At 39.9% G+C, this 26,768-nt stretch overlaps 1 protein-coding gene and 1 long non-coding RNA gene across 7 annotated transcripts in view; one reads left to right on the top strand and one right to left on the bottom strand.

Annotated features, from left to right (window-relative positions):
* Window positions 1-26,768, top strand: part of MAP3K5 (mitogen-activated protein kinase kinase kinase 5) — a 202,206-nt gene that overhangs the window by 9,715 nt on the left and 165,723 nt on the right. Inside the window, exons 1-2 of one of the 5 annotated variants that reach the window (XM_074368290.1) lie at window positions 17,817-18,263; window positions 18,506-19,154. The exons of 2 other annotated variants lie outside the window; for them this stretch is intronic. In XM_074368290.1, coding sequence (XP_074224391.1) covers window positions 18,168-18,263; window positions 18,506-19,154 — 745 coding nt within the window. In that variant the 5' untranslated portion in view covers window positions 17,817-18,167. Of the gene's footprint in view, window positions 1-17,816; window positions 19,155-26,768 lie in introns of those variants that run through there. 2 more of the 5 variants (XM_010965630.3, XM_074368288.1) reach the window with 2 other exon arrangements.
* LOC141578343 (uncharacterized) lies at window positions 4,917-17,703 on the bottom strand. 2 transcript variants are annotated; one of them, XR_012508576.1, is made up of 4 exons: window positions 17,517-17,703; window positions 17,328-17,389; window positions 15,781-15,893; window positions 4,917-5,195 (listed from the first exon to the last, which is right to left on the bottom strand). It is a non-coding gene; the product is annotated as an uncharacterized LOC141578343 (long non-coding RNA). The 2 variants fall into 2 exon arrangements; XR_012508575.1 differs by lacking the exon at window positions 17,328-17,389.

Genomic DNA, 26,768 nt, shown 5'->3' on the forward strand with positions numbered 1-26,768 from the left:
GCTTATGAAATCTGACATTTCTGGGGCTCATGGAGGAAAAAAATTAAAGGTTTATAGGTATTAAAGAGGTTGATCTCTAAGATTCTGCACGACCAAGAAGACTAAGGCTTACGGTTCTCTCTGTCATGCACACCTTATTGTGACTCTTCTTTCTGCTTTACTGGGGTATAATTGATATATAGTAACTGTATATATTTATACATATTTTGCTATATATATATGCACATTGTGAAATGATCTCTACAATCAAACTAGTTAAAATATCTATCACCTCACATAGTTACATGCATGTATGTGTGTGGTGAGAACACTTAAGATCTACCCTCTTGGCAAATTTTGGGTATACAATACATTATTGTTAACTATAGTCATTATGCTGTACATTAGATCTCCAGAACTATTCATCTTGCATAACTGGAACTTTGTTATCCTTTAACCAACATTTCCCCACTTCCCCCACTGCCAACCCCTGGAAACCATCATTCTACTCTGTGCTTCTATGAGTTCAACTATTATAGATTCCACATGTAAGCAAGATCATGCAGTATTTTTGTCTTTCTGTGTCTGGTTTATTTCACTTATCAGAGTGTCACAAATCACAGGCTTTCTTTCCTCTTAACGGCTGAATAATATTCCCTTATTGTGACTTTTAACAGAAAGGACAGAGGATACCAGGCCATTCAAGGCCCAGCAGAGAGACCACTTCCAGTACTTAGAACAGAGCATTAGCAGCACTTAGAAAGAGCTCCCTTTATTCTCACAATATGCTTGTCTACCACCTGTCCTTATCATCATTTCCGGGTGCTTGGCTTTTCACAACTAAGACAGGAAATGTTTTCATCAAAACACTCATTAAGCCTCAGAGTTGTATAACTTCTAAACCTGGCCAATGCTGTGGAAGAGTAACAAAAATTATGTAGGTGGGCATGGCTAGATGTAAGGTTTCTGTAAGGATCTACAATATTTAAATTGCTTTGCTTTTATAACTGCTATGGTGACCTCATAAAGACACTAACTGCAAATATTTACCAACCCATATCTTTTTTTGAAACTAGTTTCTCTCTCCCATGGAGATAGACAGGAAGTAAAATAATTGAAATACATGGTCTTTCCACCCAGGTGAATTATTATCCTAGGTAAATGAACAGGTTGCTATGTTTGAGGCTGCATATGCTAGTTAGTGGAAAGAATTCCAGAAAAGGAAAGGTAATTTCTTTTTTCCTTTTAGTTCTGTGCAGCATTGTGGTGGGCACATAGCAAGCCTTTAATCAGTGTTTGCTTGATGGTAACATAATCTTCATCCAAATATTTTAAGCATTATCTTCAAATATGATGGATATTTGGACTAATGAACTTTAAAGGCCCTTCAAGCTCTGAGAGTCCATAATTGTGGGGTAATTGTCTATATTACTCATTGTATATCACTTATCACTTATTATTTTAGTTATACTTTCCTGTTAAAAGTTTTTAAATCTTCTGGGAATGTAAAACGATGCAGTGAACATGCAAAATAGTCAAGCTATTCCTCAAAAAATTAAACATAGAATTACCACATGATCCAGCAATTCCAATCCTGGTATATACCCAAAAGAATTGAAAGCAGGAATGCAAACAGGTATTCATACACCCATGTTCATAGCAGCATTTTCATAATAGCAAAAAAGTGGAAGCAACTCAAGCGTTGATAGACTGATGAATAAACAAAAAGTAGTATACGTGTACAATGGAATACTATTCTGTTTCAAAAAGGAAAAGAATTCTGACACAGGTTTCAACATGCATGAACCTTGAGAACACTGTATGCTAAGTGAAATAAGCCATCCACAAAAGGGCAAAATTGTATGATTTCATTTATATGAGGTACCTAGAATAGTCAAATTCATAGGGACAGAAAGTAGAATGGTGGTTGCTGGGGTGAAAGGAGGGGGCAATAGGGAATTATTTAATGGTTGTGGAGTTTCAGCTTGGGAAGATGAAAAAGTTTGGGCTATGGGTGGCAGTGATAGTTGCAAAACAATGTAAATGTACAATGTGAATGCAAAGTCATTGAACTGTACACTTAAGTAAGCTAGAAAGAGAAAGAAAAATACCATATATCATTCATATGTGGAGTCTTTAAAAAAAAAAAGACAAACAAACTTACTTACAAAACAGAAACAAACTCACAGACATAGAAAATAAACTTACGGTTACCTGGGGAGAAGCGGGTGGGAAGGGATAAATTGGGAGTTCAAGATTTACACATACTAACTACTATATATAAAATAGATAAAAAACAAGGAACTATATTCAATATCTTGTAGTAACTTATGGCAAAAAAGAATATGAAAACAAATATATGTACGTACACGTATGGCTGAAGCATTGTGCTGTACGCCAGAAATTGACACAACATTGTAAACTGACTATACTTTAATAAAAATATATATTAAACATTGGTTAGAATGGTAAGTTTTACAGTATGTATAAATTTACTACAATAAAAAAAGTTTTAGATCTTAGCAAGAGTATTAGTTCTAGACATATATTTACTAAGCTTTTATGTAGAATGAGTGGCAAGAATCTGAGTGATTGATGTAATCTGAACATAGTAGAAAATGCTCTTCATCATTTTTCCTGTGTTCTGGAAAGACAGCGCTGTTAAGAGCACAGGCCTTCAGAATCAGGGACTTGGGATTGAACCCAGGCTTTGCGCGTTTTACTTGTATGATGAGGAGAGTCTGACATCCAATTGTCCACTTTCAGTCTGGGGCAGGATTAATACTGTAGGTGAGCTGCACATGTACGGACATTCCCTAGATTATCCATTGGATAAATGGGTTAAATGGGTAGACATATCCCATAAATGGATATTGGCCCAAATGGATAAACGGCTGGGTAAACGAGTGCCTCTTCTGTAGGCTCAACTCAACAGAGCAACATGGGGTATAATAGGTATAATAGAATGTCCTCCTTAAATCTCCATAGTGATAAGATCTCCCTCAAAGTGTTGTTAATGGTGATTAAATGAGGTAACTTTAACTGTAAACTCTCATTTGGTAGAGGCTATTATTTTCCTTCTGTACTTTCTAGCTTGGCTCAAGTTCTAACCTTACTTTCCCAAGGCAGATAATTTAACTCTTTAGTTCCCACTTGCCTTAATTCTCTCCCTTAACCTTTATCACTATCACCAAGGAATGGGGTTTCCCGATGCTGTTAGGACTCGGCTAATTTTTCACTCATGTACTCCTTAAAAGAATTTAGAAAAATTATGAACCCTACACAGGTTTTAAGTTGCCTTCTAAAATGTTTTCTCGTAAGTTTAAATAGCTGTAAATGATGTAATTTCAAGCTTATTGAAAAACAATGTCATTTTAAAATTCAAAGTGGGGAGGGTAATAGCTCAGTGATAGAGCACACACAAGGTCCTGGGTTCAATCCCCACCACCTCCATTAAAAAATAAATAAAATAAAAAATAAATAAAATAAAAAATAAAAAATACTTTTAAAATAAAATTCAAAATATTTTATTATTCCTAAACGTGACCAATGGACTCTGAAAACAACAGCCATTTGATTCACCATTATTGTATTAGTTATCAAGTGCTGTGTAACAAACTGTCCCTAAACTAAGCAGTTGAAAACAACCATTAATTTTCTCACAGATTCTCTGGGTCAGATCACTCAAGCCGTCTCACAGGACTGCATTCAAGGGATCAGCCAGGGTTTCAGTCTCACCTAAAGACTTGACTAAGGAGGATCTGCTTCCACGTTTACTCACATACTTGTCAGCAGGATTCAGCTCCTTGTGCACTATTGGGCTAAGGGCTTGGTTCCTTGTTGGCCAATGGCTGGAATCCTCCCTCAGTTCCTTGCCACATGGGGCTCTCCATAAAGCAGTTCCCAATATGACAACTGGCTTCCCTCAGAACAAGTGAGAGAGAAAGAGAGAGAACAAAAGAGGATGAAGAAGATGGAAATCACAGTCTTTTGGTTACCACAGTCTTTTTCTAATGTTGGAAGCTGCATCCTTTTTGCTGTATTCTCTTTGTTAGAAGTAAGTCATTTGGTCAAGCCCAGTCTCAAAGGGATGGGATTACACAAGAGCATAAATACCAGCAGGCGGGATCACTGGGGGCCATTTTATAGAAGCTGCCTATGACTATTAGCAATGTTTTTAAATGCTTGAAGGTCATCTTTAACTGTTAGAAAATTTTATTTCTTTTTCTCTTTGAAATCACAATTTCATTCTATTATTCCTTTCTGAATCTTGCTCTAGTGTAATATCTATATTTACCCTTAGAATTATTTTACTGATTTCCTTATCACATGTCATTATAAGAAAAATACACATTTAAACTAAAACTTTAATTTAAAAAAGTTCCCTATAACCATATGGTTTGGGGGATTATCTTTTTCTAGGACTAGCTGTCATTCATTTATTGTTAATACTAGTATTATGACTAGTATTATTGATCAAAATGATATGAATAAGTAATAAAATTTGACAAATAATTATTAAATACAAAAAGTAAAATGCCATTGGAAATTATTTAAAAAAATTTTTAGTTAATTTCCCCTTTCTTGGGTATGACTTATTCTTAGAACGAGTCAGGGCCACTAGTTAATGAGGGGCTAGTGATGTTCACTGATGATAAGAAGTGCCTTATTTTTAGGTGAATCTGTATCATATTCCCATTAAAACAATCTAAGCTTAATAGGTACATAGTAAGAATAAGAAGTGAGCAGAGAAATGGTTGATGAATGATAGAGTCCAAGTAAAAATTAATATAGATTTAGATTCTCTAACAAACTTTGGGGAAAGTTAATAAAAATGTTTCCTCTGCAAGTCTGACTAAATGTTCATGTAAATAGAAAACACCAGCTTCTTCCTAAAAAGGCCAAAAAAAAAAAAAATCTGAACCCTTTCCCTCCACACCAGCAGCACAGCAAAGATGCATGTGTAAAGGGCACAGGAGAGAAAATTTGTAATATGAAAACCACATCTCAGTTTCTTTTTTTGCCCCCACAAACTGGTAATAAACAGAAGGAGTTGAAATGACCAAAACAATAGAAAATACATTACTTTCAGGGTTCTTCTCTACTGAAACTGCAAACCTTGGCTTAATATGAACTCCATTCATCACAGTGACACGTATACTTGGAAGTGAGGCAGTCAGCATCAAGTTCACATGGGTGTGACGAAACTCTCATTCCTGCATTTGGTTATAAAGAACCACAATTGACATGATAAAGATGTCTCAGCTTTATTCCATTGTGTATTCTTGCCTCCTTTATCAAAGATTAGTTGACCAAAATTTTGTGGGTTCATTTCTGGGCTCTCTATTCTGTTCCATTGGTCTATATGTCTGTTTTTGTACCAAAACCATGCTGTCTTGATAACTGTAGCTCTATAGTATTGTCTGAAGTCTGGGAGAGTTATTCCTCCAGCCTCTTTCTTTTTCTTCAGTAATGCTTTGGCAATTCTAGGTCTTTTGTGGTTCCACATAAATTTTATTATGATTTGTTCTAGTTCTGTGAAATATGTCCTGAGTAATTTGATAGGGATTGCATTAAATCTGTAGATTGCCTTGGGCAGAACGCCTTGTCATTTTAACAATATTGATTCTTCCAGTCCAGGAGCATGGGATGTCTTTCCATTTTTTAAAGTCTTTCTTAATTTCATTCATCAATGGTTTACAGTTTTCCATGTATAAGTCTTTCGCCAATTTGGTTAGATTTATTCCTAGGTATTTTATTACTTTGGGTGCTCTTTTAAAGTGGATTGTTTCTTTACTTTCTTTTTCTGTTAATTCATCATTAGTGTAAAGAAATGCAACTGATTTTTGAACATTAATCTTGTAACCTGCTACCTTGCTGAATTCTTCGATTATTTCTAGTAGTTTTTGTGTGGACCTTTTAGGGTTTTCTATATATAGTATCATGTCATTGGCATATAGTGACACTTTTACAGCCTCTTCAGCACATGGTGTTGGGAAAACTGGACAGCAGCATGTAAAGCAATGAAGCTAGAACACTCCCTTACACCATACACAAAAATAAACTCAAAATGGATCAAAGACTTAAACATAAGACAAGATACAATAAACCTCCTAGAAGAAAACATAGACATAACATTATCTAACATACATCTCAAAAATGTTCTTCTAGGCAGTCTACCCAAGCAATAGAAATAAAAGCAAGAATAAACAAATGGGACCTAATGAAACTTACAAGCTTCTGCACAGCAAAGGAAACCATAAGTAAAACAAAAAGACAACCTACAGAATGGGAGAAAATTTTTGCAAATGAAACCAACAAAGGCTTGATCTCCAGAATATATAAGCAACTCATACGACTTAACAAGAAAGAAACAAACAACCCAATCCAAAAATGGGCAAAAGACCTAAACAAGCAATTCTCCAAGGAAGAAATACAAATGATCAATAGGCACATGAAAAAATGCTCAGTATCACTAATTATCAGAGAAATGAAAATCACAACTACAATGAGGTATCACCTCACACCAGTCAGAATGGCCATCATTCCAAAGTCCACAAATGACAAATGCTGGAGAGGCTGTGGAGAAAAGGGAACCCTCCTACACTGCTGGTGGGAATGCAGTTTGGTGCAGCCACTGTGGAAAACAGTATGGAGGTGCCTCAAAAGACTAGGAATAGACTTACCATGTGATCCAGTCATCCCGCTCCTGGGCATATATCCAGAAGGAACCCTACTTCAGGATGACACCTGCACCCCAATGTTCATAGCAGCACTATTTACAATAGCCAAGATATGGAGACAGCCTAAATGTCCATCAACGGATGACTGGATAAAGAAGTGGTATATTTATACAATGGAATACTACTCAACCATAAAAACTGACAACATAACGCCATTTTTAGCAACATGGATGCTCCTGGAGAATGTCATTCTAAGTGAAGTAAGCCAGAAAGAGAAAGAAAAATACCATATGAAATTGCTCATATGTGGAATCTAAAAAAAAAAAATCAAAAACAAACAAACAAAGCATAAATACAAAACAGAAACAGACTCACAGACATAGAATACAAACCTGTGGTTGCCAAGGGGGCAGGGGGTAGGAAGGGACAGACTGGGATTTCAAAATTTGTAGATACTGACAGGCATATGCAGAATAGATAAACAAGATTATACTATATAGCACAGGGAAATATATACAAGATTTAGTGGTAGCTCACAGTGAAAAAAATTGTGACAATGAATATATGTATGTTCATGTATAACTGAAAAATTGTGCTCTACACTGGAATTTGACACAAAATTGTGAAATGACTATAACTCAATAAAAAATGTTTAAAAAAAAAGTCTCAGCTCATTTGGAGTAAACGTAGAATGCTTTCATTTTCCAACTATTGTGAGCAACTATTTCTATCTAATCTCTTCATGCTAGGTCACGGGACTCAGTCTCCCTCGTGTGATTATGACACTTGAGTACTTAGCAAAGTATTCGTGTTACAAAGCTCAGGTCCCAGGAAATGCTGATGGGAATCGTGCTATGGAACTCATACAAAAGCAGGTTAGACTAGGTAATTTCTTTCAGTTTACATACAAGGAGTGACTTTAAAAACTCTGCCATGGCTGTTAATCCTGGCTGTTCAACACCCCTCATTCCCTCTCCTGGAGCCGCAAACTTCTGTTCTCTCTACCTCTCACTACATGGGCCTGGGTTTAAAACCAAGATCGAGCCTCTGGCAGCACTCTGATCTAGATACAGCGTTATTCCAGAACCACCCATAACCCTAGCCACACTGGTTATTCCCTGGCACTTTTTTCTAGTTGCCTTGCACTTTGAGGAGAAGCTGGCCTGAATATCCCAGTGAATATCCTAGAAGTAATGGACTTAGAATTACCAGGATATGGGCCTTATAAAAGTTCTGAGCTCCAGTGGACTTCACCCCACCAACCTTAATGGACTTCTTCACTTCCAGAAGAACTCAGATGTACTGAAATTAACTTCCCCATACTCTAAAGCTTAGTACTTAAGAAATTAAAAATCAGAATAAGCCTAGACTACAAAGGGTAAAGAACTGTCCAAGTCTGAAATAAGAATCTCAGAAGAACAGAAGGCAATGAGCTGTTGATGGATTTTAAATATTTATAAACATGAGACTATTTTGCAGTGTGAGGTAATCTGTTCTACAGATTTCTATTTTCTTCTAAAAGTTTCTATTCTGCCCAAAAAGGGCTTGGAGTGCTGTGACTCAGACAGACATATTAGAAGTCTGTTGAACTGGAAATGGCATTCAGAGATCTCAGGGCTCAAGAAGGATTATCTGAGACTTGTGTATTATAAACATGATTCAATTGAAATCAGGAAGCTTTGGTTAAGTACGTGAAATATAAAGAACTGGAGGTTGACTACTGTACTTGAAATTGTTTTATCCAGAAGGCAGGGTCTGTGAATGTATTTGTATGAAGCTAAAAGTAGTGTAAAATAAACTTTAAAAAATAATGTATTTTTTTTCTGAAATCAGATATAAGCTTAAAAAAAATTAATAAGCCACGAGAGAAGAATAGGAACTTCAAAGGGACTTCAAAGATAGGAAATAGGCAAAGAACTTCAAAGAGATAATGGGGAAAAAAATGACAGTTTTAAATATTGTCTAGTTTTAAATAAAACCTATGATTATCAAAAATTTTAGAAGTAGGATTGCTAGGCCATGGGTAAATGTATATAGTTTGGCTAGATATTGTCAAATTTCCCTCTGCAGGTAGTTTATCTTTTTATTATTTCATCAGAAATGAACGAGTGCCCATTTTCTTATTGCCTCATCAATGGAGCGTATTGTCAAAGTTTTGGACTTTTGGCAACATAGTAAGTGAAAAATGGAATACTAGTAAAATTTGAATTTGCATTTGCCTCATTATGAATAAGGTTGAGCATCTTTTTATAAGGGTAAAAGAAACCTGTATTTCCATGTTTATGAATTGCCTATGGCTTTCTATAGCTCATTTTTCTGTAAGATTTTTGGTCTCTTCTCTGTTTTTATGAGCTGTGCTATCAGCTGTAGATATTTTTTCCCAGTTTGCTATCTGTCTGTCTAGTTTGTGATATATTTTGCCATAGAAAGGCTTTTTATTTTTATTTTATTAAGTTTAGCTATTCTTCCTTTTTAGTTTTTGAATTTTGAGTCATAGTCCTGAAAGTTTTCCTTGCTCCTAAGTTGAAAAGAATAAACCCATATATTCATTGAGTACTCACATAGTTTCATTTTTTATAATTAGATCTCATATCCATCTGGAATTTTTCTTGGTGTGTGGTGTGGGAAAAGAATCCAATTTTATCTTTTCCATATGTCTTTGCAGTTATTCCAACACCGCTTTTTAAAAGTCCTTCTTTTCCAATAATCTAAAAGGCTGTTTTTATCTTATACTAAATTTTCCCATGTAATTTGATCTATTTCTGGATTTTCTATTCTGTCTCATTGATCTATTTATTCATTAAGCAGCACTGTTTATTTTAGAAGCCTATGTCTTTAACAACTGTAGTGTCACAAAAAATAGCTGTGACATCTAATCAGGACAAAGTCACAGCTACTTTCCTGTGGAGTGACCTCAGCTGTAGCTCCTGGCCTTTGAGGGCTCTTGGTTTCTGCCTTTTCTGAGCCTGGACACCAACCTCGCATTGTTGCATGAGCCCCAATGTCTTCACAAAAAGGTCATTTTTTTGGTTTTGGAAGTGAGACTTGGTTTTCGTTGCTTACACAAAATCTCTTACTGTGGCTCTGCATATGTGATTGTCATGATTTGTTTATCAAAATTGAAGGGATGCCTTTAACTTTGTATTAAAACTGCTATAACTTCTGAGAAATAAAAATTTAAATATTGGCAACTATACTTTCAAAAAGAAGCAAATCAAAGATTCTATCAAAAATCATTTCAGCTTGGGGAGACTTGAGATGCAATAAGATCACTGCTCGTTCCCAAGGCCAGGCTTGGCATGTTACAGAAGCATCTTAACTTTATAAATTTCTATACCAAGCCATAGTTTTCTTTCTAAAATATATATGGGATCATATTACTCTGCTGCTTAAAATCCTTGAATGTCTCCTTTTCTTATAGGATGAAATTAAACTTAAACTTACATGAAGATGCTTCAAAATCACGCCTCAGCCTCAGTTTCTGTATTTGTTTCTTAACAACTAGCATACCACGCAAGCATTCTAGTAATAGTGGTAGTTGTGGTAGTGAGAGAGGAGGTTAGGCAGGCTTACTGACCCTGGCTGATTAACAACAAGGGGCAGGAAGTGCCCAGCTGATGAGAGGACAGGACATTTATCTCACAACTGGCTCCTTAGATCCCCAAGATATACCCCAGTATCTCGTCCTCTGTTCCCACCAAAGTTTCTGCTAATTGCCTTTTGTTTCAGGGCTGAACTCTGAGGGAGGATGAAGCCTACAGTAGAAAATAATTAACACCACCAAAATGAAGACAGTGATGGCAGAGCCTTCTAATAAAAGACCCCACAGCCCAGCCAGTAGCTGGAGCTGTCTCCGCCAGCTACCTGGCTGATGGCTCCCAACTCATGTTTTGTTTTTCCTTTTTTTCCTCTCTGAACAATAAGAGCAGTTCTTTTTCACTTTGTCCCTCTGCCTCATTTGAGAATTCTTTCTGTCTGTGGACAAGGATCCACGTATTGGGGGTGTGGGGGGAGACTTGTACACCCATTTGGTGGGCTTTTTGATTTGGAGTCCCCCCATCCGCTAACAGTAGTAGTAGCACTTGTAGTAGAAGCAGTTTCATAGAAATAATTGTTACCCACCTGGGTTCTTGGACTCTTTAATCAATAGAAATTGATAAGAGGCCAGGAGAGGAATTCAGGCAACTGGGACTCGTGCTGCCGCGCCAGGGAGTGAAAACAAGTAACAAGTTCCCTTGCTTACTCCCCGAGGTGGGGCAAACTGGTCCCTTAAATGGGATGAGGGTAGAGGTGGAGCGGTGGGCTGGGCCAGAGGGGTGGCCGAGGTGGTCTGCCCACTGCATTGGTGGTGCTGTGTGCACGGATCATGCATAGTCCCCTGCTTTTGCTCTGGGCACCTCAGAAGTGGCAGTTGGGTTTTGGCCTTTTTGTATCTTATTGTTCATAATTTGCCCCAATTGCGCATGCATGCAGTTATTTATAATCCCTTATAGCCCCTTTGTATTCTGTTGCGCAAGGAGAGGAGACATCTGTCCAGGTGCAAGCACTGCAGTAAAGGGCCCTGGGTCCCAGCCTGTCTCATAATGAGGAGCAATAGAGGGCTGGTGGTGGTGGTGGTGGTGGTGGTGGTACAACTATAAGACTATAATTACTATGAAACTATTACGACTATGGCTCGTTTACATGTATTAGTACTTGAACTGCTGGCAGTTTTCTAAAATTCAACATATCACTCATGTTTGTACATTTTTGCAAGCTTTTGTATGGACCTAGAATTGGTCCACCTGGACTGGTATAGCTCCTACTCCCACTCTATATTCGATTGCAGCTCAATCTCTTTACATACCTGTCTCTCCAGTAGAAGTGAGGTCAATTGGGAGCATACTTTATTGTTTAATACTTAAATCTTATTATAGAGCTAAATGAATGAATACAAATCCTTTGAGGTATTATGGCAAACACCTGTCTACCTGTCCAGTAGATTTTCTGCAGTGATGGAAATGTTTTACACCTGTGCTGTCCAATAAAGTGGCCACTAACCACACAGCCTACTGAGTACTTCAAATGTGGCTATCGTGACTGAGAAATTAAATGTTTAATTTGATTTAACTTTAATTAATCTAAATTTAAATAGTTACTTTTTTTTTTTTTACTTGTGACTTTTACTTCAGCCATTTCCTGAACCACTCCCTTGTCATTTATACTTAGGCTTAAATATTTGCTAGATTAAGATGAGTCAAAAGAAGAAGGTATATGGTGAGTGCAATAAAAAAAAACCCAAGTAAAAATATTTTTTGTCTAAGTAGTTTAACAGATTGGATGCCATCATAAATTTTACAGGAGTCATTCAATATAACATATAGTTTATTCAATGAAGTAACTTATTCCTGATATTTTAAGTCTTTTATAAATAACGCATTGTTTTAAATGTTTTAGAATAGAATTCAAGGTGAGCTTTTTTTTTCTTTTTTGTTTTTTTAAATTTCTTTTTTTTTTTCAAGGTGAGCTTTTATACTAAAAAGTTTGGGGGTGTTATTATCCACTTGTATGGCTTCTGCAAGAGGAATAGTAGGACAGATTTCTATGCTTGTCTGTGGAGGATCATTTTACTCAGCTTTAGAATTTATGACAATCTCTTTAAGTGTTGAAGATCTTAGTACTTTTGTAGCTGAACTCCAGTAACTTTGTCCATTTTTAAGCATGTATTGAATCACTTAAAGATTAAAATAATCCCAAGATCTTTAGATAACAAAATTACTTTATCAAATCCTATAGGCATTGAAGGCATCCTATTCTTAAATGTATTTAAATCATTATCTCTGGGGTTGGGGCTTGAGGAGGGAGGGTCTGTACTTGTGTAAAATTCCTCAGGTGAATCTGATCTGTGTCCTGGCTAAGAATAACTGCTTCAGGAGTTTGCTGAAGCTGACAGAGTGAGAATTAGAATTAGAAGCTACTGGATATACAAAGGAGGCGGGTTCGTCTTCCAGGAGAACAGAGTTTTCTTGGAGAATTGAGAAACCCAAAACATCATTTTGCATTAAAACAAATTAGCACTAATTATGAAATAAATGGCAAACTTCAAGACAAAACAGAGGTATCAAACAAACACAAACCATATTCACCCTTGTTTACTTTAACCTCAGATTATTTCCCAAGACTGCTCTCCCTGGCTTCTGACGGAAGAGTTTAGAAACACAGCTACTGTACACAGCTTCCAGAATAAGAAGGAAGAATGGTTTTTTGACATGATATTTTAATCCCAAATTTGGTAGAGAGACTTCGTCTTAACTTCTCATTACCCTTCTTTTAAAGTTTATGCAGCTGTTAAATGAACTGGTTGCATGTCCTTATACTACAATGGAAAAAGCAGGCTGTTTGATATTTTCTGATGTGGTTGTTTTATCCTCCGATTACAATAAGCAGCACAAGCTCTGGATTGGAACCCTGGTCTTGTTACTAACTCCTTGCCTGACATTGGGTAACCTCTTTCCTCCAGGATCCTGGCTTCTTCATTATAAAGATGGGAGATGTGAGATATGCATATTAAAGCAGTTACCATGGTGATGGGCATTTGTTATTTTTTCAAATGGAAATGGCTCTAAGATACATTTGACCATGCTATTACTAGAAAATCAACTTAGCATCAGTTATACTGGTATTACTTTATTTGTGCAAAAAAACCCAAAACCAAACAAAACCAGCCATTTACCTGTAGAGCTTCCCATAGTCTAGAATTACTCATTGTACCTAAGGAGTATTTTAACCTGTTTTTGGGTCCTCTATATTTCCTGGAATTAGTTGTTGAATCTCAGCTTCAGATTCTAGGGCCTTGATGAGATTCATGCTTCCTGGCTATGGTATGACTGTCTTATAACTGGTGGTCTGTTTTTCTATCAGGAGGCACATGATAGATATCTGGTGATATCTTTAGTGATATTGATCATCCATACCTGGATCCAAATTCACTGAGTTGCAAATGGTGATATTCTAACTATCTTAGAATCTTTATATATATTAGATGAAATATTTCCATAAAGATAACATTCCTTCATTTACTCTTTGTTTACCCAGTAGTATTTTCATTCTTTACACATTGCAGTTCAGTGTAAGAACTGGTATCTCAACAGAATATTTAAACACAGCACACTAGGGCTTTAAAGGATTTTCATTTTAATCTAATACATCACTTTATTTTATGGATGAAGAAATAAACTCAAAGAGGTTAAATTAGTTTTCTAATTTCTAAAAGCTCATTGGTAATTATTAGAGTCTCAACAGGAAACAGGATAATTTGAGGTAGGTTTATTTACAAAAGGACTAATTGCAAAAGTGTGGAGGGGATTTGGAAAGCTTTAAGGGATTGTGCAGGAACTTGGAGCTAGTAACTTCAGAGGTATCATTTTTAGGTGCCAAAGGACAAAGTGAGGGACAAGTAGGAAAGCCTGTAAGTCCTACAGGATCTGCCATCTTGAGAAGAGTAACAAGTTCTATTGAGGAACACAGCCAGCCTGATGTGTCCCAATATCTGTCCTTCCTCAGGTCCCCTGCTTGGATGTCCCACTGCCAAACCCAGTTGGTAAACGGAAAGCAAGGAAACCCATTGATTTAATTCATACAGAATAGCCTCCAGGGGTGGAGACTATGGGGATATGAACCGAGAGTGGATCTGGAGGGGAGAACTCAGGAACAGAGGGCCAAGGCAGGATTGGAGTCATATTCTTGCTCATACTCTACCATTCTACCATGCATCCAAATGTTTGTCTACATCTATAGATCTTATATTTGTAGAAATAATTCATGGTCCAGGATGTTATCTTCCTCTAGAGTGAATTTTGTTTACTGGAAGCCTGGAATCACCTTAATCTGATTTCAGGGTTCGAGACTTTTTTCTGGGCCACTCAGATGTCTAGAGGAAGGGTTGCTGCCTATGAAAGGGTCATTTCACATACAGTTCACCCCTGTTTCTAGACTGTCTAACATCCTTACTTTTTTTTTCATACTTTCAGGTGTCAAGAATGCAGTTCAGCCTCCCAGCTGCCTCATTCAAGTCCACAAAAAGTCCCAGGCCCAAAGGAGCCCCAACTTGAGGCACACCTCTAAATCCCTGTTCCTCCTTCCAGAATCTGGCCAGATAGCTCCTCATTATCTCATTAGTTCTTTGATGCCTTTATTTTAAATTTTAAATCTTGTCCAGCATTCTTAGTCTTCTTTAGTGAGAGGGTTGATCAGTATTACCTAACCTGTCATAATTAGAAGCAGAAATCTCTCCCTTATATTCAACTAGCTCTTTATCAGGAAAATTCTTTGCCCTACCTACAGGTGTTTGCAAAGGCTTCCCAAGGCCCATCTCTAAGTGGAAGTGAACATAATTTTGACCATGCTGCCATGCCTTTTTAAAGTGTAATGATGTCACAGACTCTATGAGATTAGAATTCTATCATTCATTGACTGTGATTTAATCTTTGCCAAAAACTTCTAGGAAAGCCTGCTGTTTCTGGTAAGGATCTAATCAATATGTTATTTTTCTGTTTCCTTGAATTCCTTTTTTCCCCAATGCAGAATGCCTAGTTGTAAGCTCATATGCGCAACTGGGTATAATCTCCTCAATTCTCTCATTTATAAAGATAATATAACCAGAAAGCATTGTATCTGACTTATTTTAGATTCCACGGAAATACTTTCACTGAATTAATATTTAATATTATGTTCTTGGCTTTAAAAATCTTAAGCCTAAATTTGAAGAACATGTATAAGAACATGTACAATTTCTTATAAATACATATTTAATTGCATTGCATTGCCCAATGTCCCTTCTATCAGATTCTACATAATAAAGTCTTTATAGAATTCAGTGCCAGGTTAAGACTTGACTTTTCATATGAATATGTGTACTCTTCTGTGTTTTCTTTTTATTTTGGCAGCCAAAACACATTTTGGCACCTAAATTTAGCAATCAGTTGAATTCTTAATTTATCCTAGCCGCTTGATACTTTTATTGGCTTTTATTGGCTTCCTTATTGATTTCTAATAATTTACAATTATATTTACCTTGTTTTGTATGTAGCATTAAGTACTTTTTGGAATTAAGAGTATATTGTATTCCCACTTATCTTACCTGAGGATGCACAGGAAGAGGCACACTTGTCACTGAAGCAAAAGCCAGCTAGCTAGGAGACACCTGCCCATTTCAGGTTTAAAATTCACCATTTTGCCTCTTCAGGAAGAGACCTGAAAGCACAAGATAGGCAACAGTTTTTCTCCTGTCCACCACTACCATATTAGATGTGCTTTGGGGTTAGAAGAAGGTGCTCCTTCTATATAGACAAATTGCAAAAAGCAAAACTTCTGGTTGATCAAATTAGAAAAAGGCTTTCATTCCTCTTGACAGACACCCTAAGGCAGGCAGGGCAAGCTGAGGGCAGGCAGAATTTCAGCACCACGCCCATGTCCTCTGCCTGGTGCCCCAGCCTACACACAGGTTCCAAATTTGAGTTCTAGGTTGAAACATCTGAATTTACACACAATCAACCGTTTCAGCTATAAAAATGGAAATTTCATTTGGTTTCACCTATGCTCATCTTATACACATGCTGTGTAAGATTAATCAGCTAAACCATGCCATTTAAAGGGGGAGAGTCTTGGGACCAAGAGAAGTAGTCTTTCAGCATTGTCTTGGGGTTTGTGTACTAGTAAGGGGTTTGTGTACTAGTAATCAGTAATATCTTTAAAGTTATTAAATCAACTCAAAGTAAAATAAAGCAAGCAAAGTAAAACAAAACTGTATATGAAAAATGGCTCTGAAAAGATCTGGAAGGGAAGCAAAGGTGAAATGGTCTAAATACCGTAGGGTTTAGAAAATAACATTTTAGAAAATAACAATTTAGAAAAATTGTGGGTTTTAGAAAATAGCCTTATTTGTGTAGTCAAATGCTATATGAGAATTAGGGCATTTTAGTTTTCCAGACAAGTTACCAATAACTTTCCTGTGTTTATTGTTCTGGGTCAGTATGGGGTGCAAGAGTATCTACTCTCACAGAAGTTTGGAGGTTTGACAAATTGTTGGAAATGTTAAAAAATATATGTATATCTATTAGCAGCCCATTTTCAACATTTTGTTTCTGTATGATCACTGATTCACTAAATATCTACTTTCCTAATGCTATCAAGTTCAAAAGCACATGTGGGTCACATAGATTCCAGTTTCCTTACTAGAAATTTACTTCTATTGTTTAAAACTTCAGAAAAAGCTAATGTCGTTTTGCTTCATTTAGGATAGAACTGTGCGGATACAATTGTGCAATTGTTAGGTGTTTTCCAATATTACTATTTCCTTCCTTCTTTTAACTGTTTATTATTCAACTGTTTTATGCTTCCTTTTTCCCCTAGCTTAAACGTAATTTGTAGTGTTCTTTTACCTTTTTCATAGAACTCATTCATCTCAGTCCTTGGAGATGGGAAGTCCAAATCTGTTAACTTTATTTCACTGCAACTTTCACTGCTTTCCCTAAAGTTGTAGCATTCTAGAGTTCTCTGAGAACTTACACATCTGTTTTTGCTCCCCAGATAAGTAGATACTTTTTGATTGCTCTTAAGCAATCCAGTCATTTCCCCGCCCCCACTGTGGCACAATTTAAAAAGATATATAAGTAATAACTTAATTACCCTCTTTCATCTGACGGATGATGATTTGCCAAGCCGGGTATAGAACCGGTCTTCTATCTCAACTTAGTATGGCGCATTGTGGGAAATTAAAAAAAAAAAAAAAACTCAAATGTGAATGCTCTATCGTTCAACAGTTGGAGCTAGTCTCATTGACAGTGCAGCTATTGAAAATTTGAAAATGAAAAGTACCAGAGGCCGACCCGATAAATTCAGCCTGCCACTTCCAGGGAGCCACCGTCATCAATAAGCCATTCTCCAGTCCAGGCCCGGCTGCAGGACGCTGGTTGAAATCCTCGCGTCTAGCTCAACGTAGGCTTCTCGGCGCTGCCCCAGTCCAGCCAGCGCCGCACGCGGGACTGGACCGGCCGCGGAGCGACGCGGGCTGGGGCCGGAAGGGGGCGCCGTGGCCATGGGGAGCGCTGCAAATGCCCCTCGCGCTGGCTCAGAAGACCCGAGTATTCGCCAGAGAGACTTTTTTTGCGCCATCCTGTCGTCGCGTGCGCTCCCATGTTTGCCTACTCCAGGTCTTCTTGGGTGGGGGTCTGGTTGGTAACAGCAGAGAACCTTGGCCCCGCGCGGCTGTCGGGGCTGGACTGAGTGTGGTCCGGGAGCCGCGGCGCGGTCGGTTTCGTCCGGGCTTGAGCTTCCCAGCAGCGCCCTCCCCCGGGGCGGGCCCAAACTTTCGGTGCCGCGACGAGTGGGCGGCCAGAAGCCGGTGGCTGACAGGGAGAGTGGCTGCCAGGAGCGGCGAGACTCGAGCTGCCAGGCGGGTGCTGGGACGAAGCGGCCGCGGCTATCGGAAGAGAAACGGGGCCAGGGAAGGAGGAAGAAATAGAGCAGATGAAGGGGAGCTGCCGCCAAGGAAGGAGGCGGATCCTTTCGGCGGCCACTGCCGCTGCTCCGGGACGCAGTCGAGGGAGCCCGCCCGCCCGTAAGGTGCTGTCCAGGTAGCTCCCCACCCAGAGGGCGCCTTCCCGGCCCCTCCCAGGGCGCCCGGCACGGAAGGAGCCGGGGCTGCGCTCCCGGTGGCCAGGGCGCACCGCACCCCGAGAGCGGCGCCCTTGAGCTGCACCGCGGCGCAGGTTCGCCAGCAGACTTGTCTGCCCGCCAAGAAAAGGAAGCTCTGTCCCTTCCCGCTCAACCCGGCTTCCCCACCCCTTGTACTCTACACCCTGCAGCGGGCGAGCGGCGCGGCCACGGAGGCGCCGAGGAGGGGCGAGCCGCCGCCTGGCAGCGGCGTCCCTTCGGGGGAGAGGGCGTTGGAGAGGAGGCGGCGGCGGGGCGCGGAAGGCGCGACGCGGGATGGCAGCTGCTTAGCCCGGCGCGCGCGGAGCAGCCCGGAGCTGTGGCTGGCCAGACGGTGCGGCTGGGCGGGGGACGCCGCCGTCGCTGCAGCCCGGTCCGGAGAGATGAGCGCGGAGGCGGGCGAGGGCATCACTTTTTCCGTGCCACCCTTCGCCGAGGGCGGCAGCTACCGGAGGGGAGGAGCGGCAGCGGTGGCCGAGGGCGAGGAGAACCAGCTGCCACCGCCGCCAGCGGGCAGCTTCTGGAACGTGGAGAGTGCCGCCGCCCCTGGCACCGGGAGTCCCAGTGCCACCTCGGGGAGCAGCGCCACCCGATGCCGGGGCAACTCTGGTGGCGGCCGACGGACCACAGTGGCATATGTCATCAACGAAGCGAGCCAGGGGCAGCTGGTGGTGGCCGAGAGCGAGGCCCTGCAGTGCCTGCGGGAGGCGTGCGAGGTGGTGGGCGCCACCCTGGAGACCTTGCATTTTGGTAAACTGGACTTTGGGGAAACCGCGGTGCTGGACCGTTTTTACAATGCAGGTGCGTGTGCAACCCCTTCCCCATCCTCCGCAGTCAGGGGCCACGTTTTTCCTGGCCACCAAAGGGGGGAAATTTTTTTTTTCTAGGTAGTTAAAAAAACAACTTCTGGGCAGCAGTACTGCTTCCTACTTACTTCTTGTCCCGCGTTAGGGGCAGCGAGCATCGCAGCGTGACTGCTCTGGGCACTCACCGCTCCTGGGAGTGTGTGTGCTGGTATAAGAGCCTTATGTGTATCTGTGCGAGAGTCTGACTGAGCAGCCTCCTTGGGGTGCTTGTGGTCCAATTAAAGAACTTCTGTTTTCTGCAGTGCGAGACATTTGCTCCAGTCAACCCTTCTCCATTCAGTGTTTTGGTTTCTTTTCTGTTAGGTTTGGCCCATATTTCCCTTCTGTATATGCCTGTGACTGTTTGAGATGATGTCCTCATTTTTTCCTGTGTGCTTTTGAAAGTACAGAAATCAGGACTTCAGCCACCCAGCCAAGCTGCATGAAGAGTAGATCTACGCGTTTGCGTGTCATGTCATGATCTTCCCAACTGACTTTACCTTAAGTTTAGTGGCTTAATTTCCATCTCTTACCAATTTGAATTTTCAAGTAATTACTTTCAAAAGCAACCTTTTAATGTACACTAAACTTGTGTGGTATCTTTCTTAGGATTTTGGTGAAAGAACCAGTGTCTGTTTTTTATTACCCCATATACCATGATAGGCTGGAAAGTATATGATTTAAGTTGTTTAAAGTACTGATATGCTATTTTAATAACTAAGATTAGACTGGCAATTAAGGTGTGCCCATTAAAGTGATTGCTAGCACAATTCATGAAAAAATATCTTTTCAGCCTATCACAGATTTCAGAAAGTGTCACTGCAGTTGTACTGACAGAAGCAGTTAGCTATGTTAGCAAATGCTAGAGAGAATAGCATGCTATTGAAATTAACCTTTACCACCCTTTACAGCCAATGTTGAGAATATACATATATTTATTTTTTATGAGTGTTGATTTAATGGTGGTTTCAAACAGTAAGTTTCTTGCCTTTGTGATCACATAGAAGGTTTTATATTCCAGTCTTGTTTCCAGTTCTGATTCTCTTCAGTCTCTTCAAAACACCTGAGGTAGGCTTATGTCAGTTTTGGAATTCAGCCAAAGTTGAATATTTTAAGAACAAGAAGAACTTCATGTTAAGGAAGCCAGACTAAATAAACTAGGACTTTCTGGTTCTAGCATATTTTATATTTTTATAGTCTTGGTCTTCATAACTGGACATGCATATAATATATTATAGCTTGGTGCTTTGTGTGGCTTACTATAAAAATTACATAAATATAACTTTTCTAAAAATTACAGCACTTTTATTTTTGGGTTATAATTTGGAAGAAGCTTCAAAGAACTGAAAGATATGTGAAGAAAACACCCAATGAAATACTGAGACTATTTTTATTGCACTGATAGATTGGGTTTTTTTTTTATAGGGCTCTTAAACTCTAAGCTCACTTGAAAGAGTTTCCTAACAAGGCTCACTTACTGTTTATTCTCCAAGTACTGTCTCTGAGAAAGGGAGAGAGAAAGATTAGAAGGGTCCAGACTGTATCTCATTTAATCCTCCAAACAAGTGAAGGAAGTACTTTCTTAGATGAGAAATATGGGATTCATTCCTGGTTCAAGATCACAGGTAATAACTGGCCAGTGCAAGATTCCACTTCTGGTGCTTGATTCTAAAAGGTCCTGCTTCGCCCTTGCTGCCTCCACTTAGCTGGGCTGAGTGCTCTCAGAATCAAGGCAGGGAAGCGCTCTATCTTGAAATCATGTGACAGAGAGCTGGCAGGGACCTGATGAGCCATCTGGGTGCAATGTGGAATAGTGGAGAAGACACACTTTTGGAAGACCAGTGTTTCTGGGCCAGCTCTGTCTCATGCCACTGCTTTGTTCCACCTGGGCAGGCCCCAGTTTCACCCCTGCCTGTGTGAGTGACACGAAGTCTGAGCTCTCTCATTCAGTGTGTAGATGTCGAAGATGTGACAGGATGAAGATGGTATCAGTTTTGTCCAAACGTTTTGTTTATCTAAACTGAGGGCTGCCAAGTTCCCTAGTGGTAGGACTTCTCTTCTGATTTCTAAGAGAGCACTTGTTCCTCCCCACGAGGGTTCAGCACATCTTTCTGTAAAGGACCAGGTGGTAAACATTTTAGATCTTGTGGGAGGTCCCTCTCGCCACTCCTCATCTCTGCAGGTGTTACTCAGTAGGAGCCACATATAGTATCTAAACAAATAATCCCAGCTGTATTCCAATAAAACTTTATTAATGGACACTGAAATATGAATTTCGTATCATTCACAAAATATCATCCTTTTGATTTTTCCCCCCTCTAACAATTAAAAAATGTAAAAACCATTCTTAGCTTGCAAGCCTTACAAAAACAGGCCTGGCAGGGTTTTTCCCCATGCTGACCTTTGCTCTACATCCACTGCCTCCCCTTGAAAGGTGAATCATTAGGATCTAGTGAGAAGAACTTCATCTGTCAAGTTCCATCTGAGTTTTCAGCTTGGCTCCGCTCTGAACCACAGAATTGTGAGCAAGGCCCTTTGTCTCCTTCAGCGGCCTATAAAATTGACCAGGGATGGAAGTAAAGGGGGAAATAGAACTAAATTTCTAAGATTTCTTCGTGGAATCCCTGTGAATTTGCAAAGGTAAGGCAGCGGATTGTGCTGGGACAGAGCATCTGAATGGAGAGTTTCAAGATCTGGATTCTGATCCTGGTTCTTCTCTAACTTGGAGCGCGTCATTTAAAATCTCCAGAGTGGAGGGTTGGAATAATTGGTCTCTGAGATTCCTTCCAGGCCTCCAATTCTGCACTTTAAAAGTACAACAGTACTGATAAGAGAAGGAATCATTTCAGTCCATAAAGTGAATGAACTGTCATGTTCCCATTCCAGAAGCTCAGGGTTAGTGAGAAGCACAGATTCAAGTCCTGGTTGAGGTGGGGCCTCTGTCAGGGTCCGCACAGAATGTCTTGGGCTTCCAGGAAATAGCCTCTATTGTCAAACGGGGGACGGGGTGGTGTGGGGGGGGGTGAGGGGGTGGGGTGGTTCAGAGGTGACCCCTAACCTGAGATAGAACGGTAAGCAAGAAGGACTTAACAAGGGCTTCAGCATTTAAAAGGAAATGTTGGTATTCCAATAGGTCAATTTAATGGAATGAGTAAGACCATAAAAGTCAGTTACATTTTTACAAGCTTCCATTATGCGTCCTGGCAGCTTTCTAAAGGATAGATTGCAGTTAAAGGATTTCACTGATTTTCTCTATTTGATGATCATTTAACTGTCATTGAATTTGTTCTTCAACTACACTGGTCATTCTCTCATTCTTGTTCTGAGAGGAAACTAATGTTCTATCAAAGATTTTATGGAAATTTGTCATACTTCCATACACGAGACTATCTCTCAGAGATGGCAAAGGCCAAGTTAACAACAGCCCTTCCCAGCCCCCTGCACTGTAGGCAGTAAATTTCTATAAAGGCTGAGAGACAGTGGTATAGATGTCAGTGATACAGATGACAGTGATACAGATGTCAGTGATGCAGAGCTACTCCAGGTAGACAGACCCCCAACTAGCAGGGTCTCAAAAAATTTTTTTTAAATGAACATCAGTTTTAGGAAGTGTAGCTAGAATAGGCCTTATTATTCTCCTACTTTGCTTATGAGAAAACTGAACCACAAAGAAGTTACATTTGTTCATTCATGGTAAATGATTTAAGGTTGCTGCTTAAAACCAGGAGCACACTTTTCTTAGAAGCAGTATTATAGATGGTGGTTAGATTTGGGACTAGGCTATAAGTAGCCTTGTTAACTAAGTGTCCCTGAAGTATGAAACCCATTCATCTATTTAAACATTCAGCCAAAGTGTGTTCCTGCCAACCTAAAACAGGGACTTTGACCACATCTTTCCTTGTGTTAGAATCAGTAACTTTTGTGTTCATATAGCTTCTGGTAGCATCTTGGGTGGATGTCGTCAGAGCATTACTTTGGATCACTGGTGATGAGAGGAGGGGCTGTGGTGAGGTAGGGGACTAAGGAAGGACTGGGAGGCTGCAGGGAGAGTGGGGAGGCCAGGCAGAGGGGAGGAAGAAGGATGCTCAATGAAGGAGAAAGTGATGCCAGAAGAGGATCCTTTAACATTTTGACCTTCGTCCCCTCCAGACCTATTTATGGCCCTTGATTTCCTGCTGATGTGAGACTCTGGGACACTGCTTTGCTCAAGGCCACCTCACTCCCTCTCAGGGGGCTTAGGATTAGAGGGCTGTCTGCTTCCCCTTCCCCTGCCCCTAGCCCTTACATCCCTAGCCTTTTTCTAGCCAGGCTCGCTGCAGATTGCAATCTTTTACTCAGCCTTTCACCCAGTAGCAACAGTGGCTAGCAGGAAGGAAGCACATGCAAGTTGAAATTTTAAGAATTTAGCCTTTCTGTTTTCATCTGTATTGTGTTCTCACTTTACTTGGGCTGGTGATGGAAGTCGCCTATTTGGGCCACGTCACTGGACAGACATCCGAACTTTCTGGGTTTGGTTCCATTTGCTTCCAGCGCAGCTCCTTAGGACTTCTGATCTTACTTGATAAAAGGAAAACAAAACAAACATAACCTTTGTCTCCTGTCTATCCCAGACTGAGAAGTTCCCAAGAGTCTTCCAGCCCACTTCTGCAATTTCTCCTTTTAAATCTAGTGAGGCTTTCGAATACACTGTCTCATACTTTGAGGGAGAAGGTGAAATCAGTATTTCCGAAATAGTGGTCCCCATGAACCATTTAAAAAAAATTGGAAGACCTATATGTGTTTGTCAACATTTTATTTTTCCAAGTAAGGAGATTATAAAGCAAGGAAAAGAAAACTCAACAGCCAGCCAGCTTCTGCCACGACTTGTTAAAAAGAAAAGACATTTTTATGTTAAATTAGAGAAGACATAACCTGAGCATGAAGAATAGCTTTTTGCATACAGTAAGTGTATGGAAAAACGGATTATTTGTTATTCTTTTTCCCATTTCGCCCGTGATGAATGAAAACTTGATCATGCCACTCTAGGGAGCCGTGTCTGAGAACCTCTGATCTAAACGACCTTAGAGCCTCTTCCCACCTCCAGTCACTGCCTCTTCACACCAGGCACAAGTCTTAGCAAAATAATCAAAAGAGCAAACATATGCAGACTCATAAGGAAAAAGTCTAATTTAGAAAGGGATTTTAAAAAATACCCCCGTGGAGCCCCCACATGGTTTTTCTCTGGGCCTTTACCACTGTGTTTCTTCTTGCTTCTTGGAGGCAAAGTTATACTTTTCCAAAAAGAGCTTGTTTAGAAAACTGGGGGGGAAAAAAAAAGCAGTGCTAAAAAGAAAACTCCAGAGCACAAAAATAAACTCGTTTTTAGAACACCCATTTCTTACCCCAAATAGTTAACTACAGATTGTCGCCACTGGTCCTGCTTCCCAGGCTCCTGGGATCCTGGCTTCTAGCCTCAGCTTGGGCGCCTTTAGTCTGCTTAAGATACTCAGCAGCAGTAGTTCAAGTTGGTTCCACCTCAAGGTGAAGCCTAATTAGATGCGCACAGCTTGGCCTGGTCTCACCAGTGGCTGAGGCTGGTGTCAGCCTTCTGGGGGTTCTCTGCTACAAGTCAGTTCCCCTCTGGTGGCTACAGGGACTGTCCCCGGCTTCCTGTTTTGGAGGCCTGGTTAGAGGCCCTTTCAGTTCCTGTTTCGGGTTTGCAGGATAAAATTGTTTCACCGCTTCTTGGTGGAGCCGTGGGAGATTGACAAGCACAAAGCCCAATGAATGTGCAAGTCTCCACCAACAGGTACCAACTAGTTCTTCTTTCCAAGGAGTTGCCCCAGTGGCCCCTTAAAACAGCACCGTACTTGGCCTGGGGCACAATGAGCGTTGACAATGTAGTAAATGAGTTGGGAGTGGGCAGTGTTGCAGAAAGGACCTGCAGCTGTGTGAGTATCAGGAAGAAACCAGTCCCCGACAGCCTTGGGAAAGGTATATCTTGAAGGAAACAGCCTCACTGTCCTATAAACTGGATATAGATAAGTGGGGAAACTGGCTATGGTTAAGAAAGATACCCCTTGTGGGGAGGGTATAGCTCAAGTGGTAGATCACATGCTTGGCATACTTGAGGTCCTGGGTTCAATCCCCAGTACCTCCTCTAAAAGTAAATAAACCTAATTACCTCCCCCCACCAAGATAAAATAAAATAAAATGATACAATAGGAAATAAATATATATATAATAAATAAAAAATAAAGATACCCCTTATTTTCAGGGAGCAAAATTAGATTTGCAAATTTTATTACTGGTATAAAAGAAAAATAAGAAAGCAAAGCAAAATTATAAATTATTTAAACATCCACTGGTGATTCTAATACACTGACTTCTTTAGTTGCTTTAATATATTGGCGTTTCTCTCTGGCTGGAGATGTTGACTAAAGAAACATCTCAAAATGTGTGTCAGATTTTTGGAGAAGAAAGGGTATGAGAAAGAGCTGATTTTTAAAGCCTTGTTTAATTATTCCAAAAATTGTAAAAAGTGAGTACTTACATCTTAAGTGAGTTTTATTTTGTAGTGGTTTTTTTTTTTCTAAAGAAAATATGAAAACTAAAAGATACAGAACCCATGCTATACTGTGATAATTTTCTTAAGGGACACAGAAGAGAGGAGAGAAATTTAAGTATTTCTAGCAGCTCCTACTGAAAGTCATAGCAGAGCAGATCTGTGTAACTTAAATGCCTCAGAAGTTGTATAAGGTGTCAGTAAACATTCCATTCCAAGCAGACCTTTTCAGGTGCAGTAGGCAATCAACAATGGGCAAGGTGATTGCCTTTGGTATATGATTCATACAGGAAGGAAGTTATATCCCTTTGTAGAGCAAGGCTCTAAAGTGTTTGTGACCAATTATATTAGTATTTTCCCAACACTTTCAGTCTGTTTTAAAGACTCTTAAGAAACATAAACATGGAGGGGAGCTATCCTAGTGAATTATCAGTGGCTGGCAGGCCATCTGTCTGTTGACTCCAAACCATATAAAACCAAGTATTTGCCTAAGCCGGAGAATTCACCCTCTTTTAAAAAATCTTAGTTACTCCTATTTCTTATTTAAAAGTCATCCAAAAAGAATTAAATACACCCAGGCTATTACATGTCAAATATCTCTTGATGTCACATTCAAGTTTTCTAATATGTTTAGAAATCTGTTGTATCTCTACCAAACAGTATTCATCTGTATTGCTGTGGACAGTTATTACTTGCATTACTATCGGTTTTACACAACGTAATGTTTATCACAGAAACATTGTAAAATGGTCTTATCATCACTAGAAGGACGATCAAGGGTGCTCATCTTTTTAAAATCAGATCGTTCCCAGGGGGTGGCTTGACCGGAACCAAGTCAGAAATACATCAGTGTGTTGTCTGCAGTGTCTGCAAATCCAAATTCATTCTCAGACGAGGAAATCATCATCATTACTAATGGGAACTTCAGTAGTCTAGACCACTCCAAGTAGGTTAATTTTTTGGAGGGAAAAAAATGCTTATAATGTTTTAGAGGGCTGGCAAATTGCTGTAAAACTCCACATGCCA

This window comes from Camelus bactrianus, chromosome 8 (assembly GCF_048773025.1).
Source record: "Camelus bactrianus isolate YW-2024 breed Bactrian camel chromosome 8, ASM4877302v1, whole genome shotgun sequence".
Lineage (NCBI taxonomy): Eukaryota > Metazoa > Chordata > Mammalia > Artiodactyla > Camelidae > Camelus > Camelus bactrianus.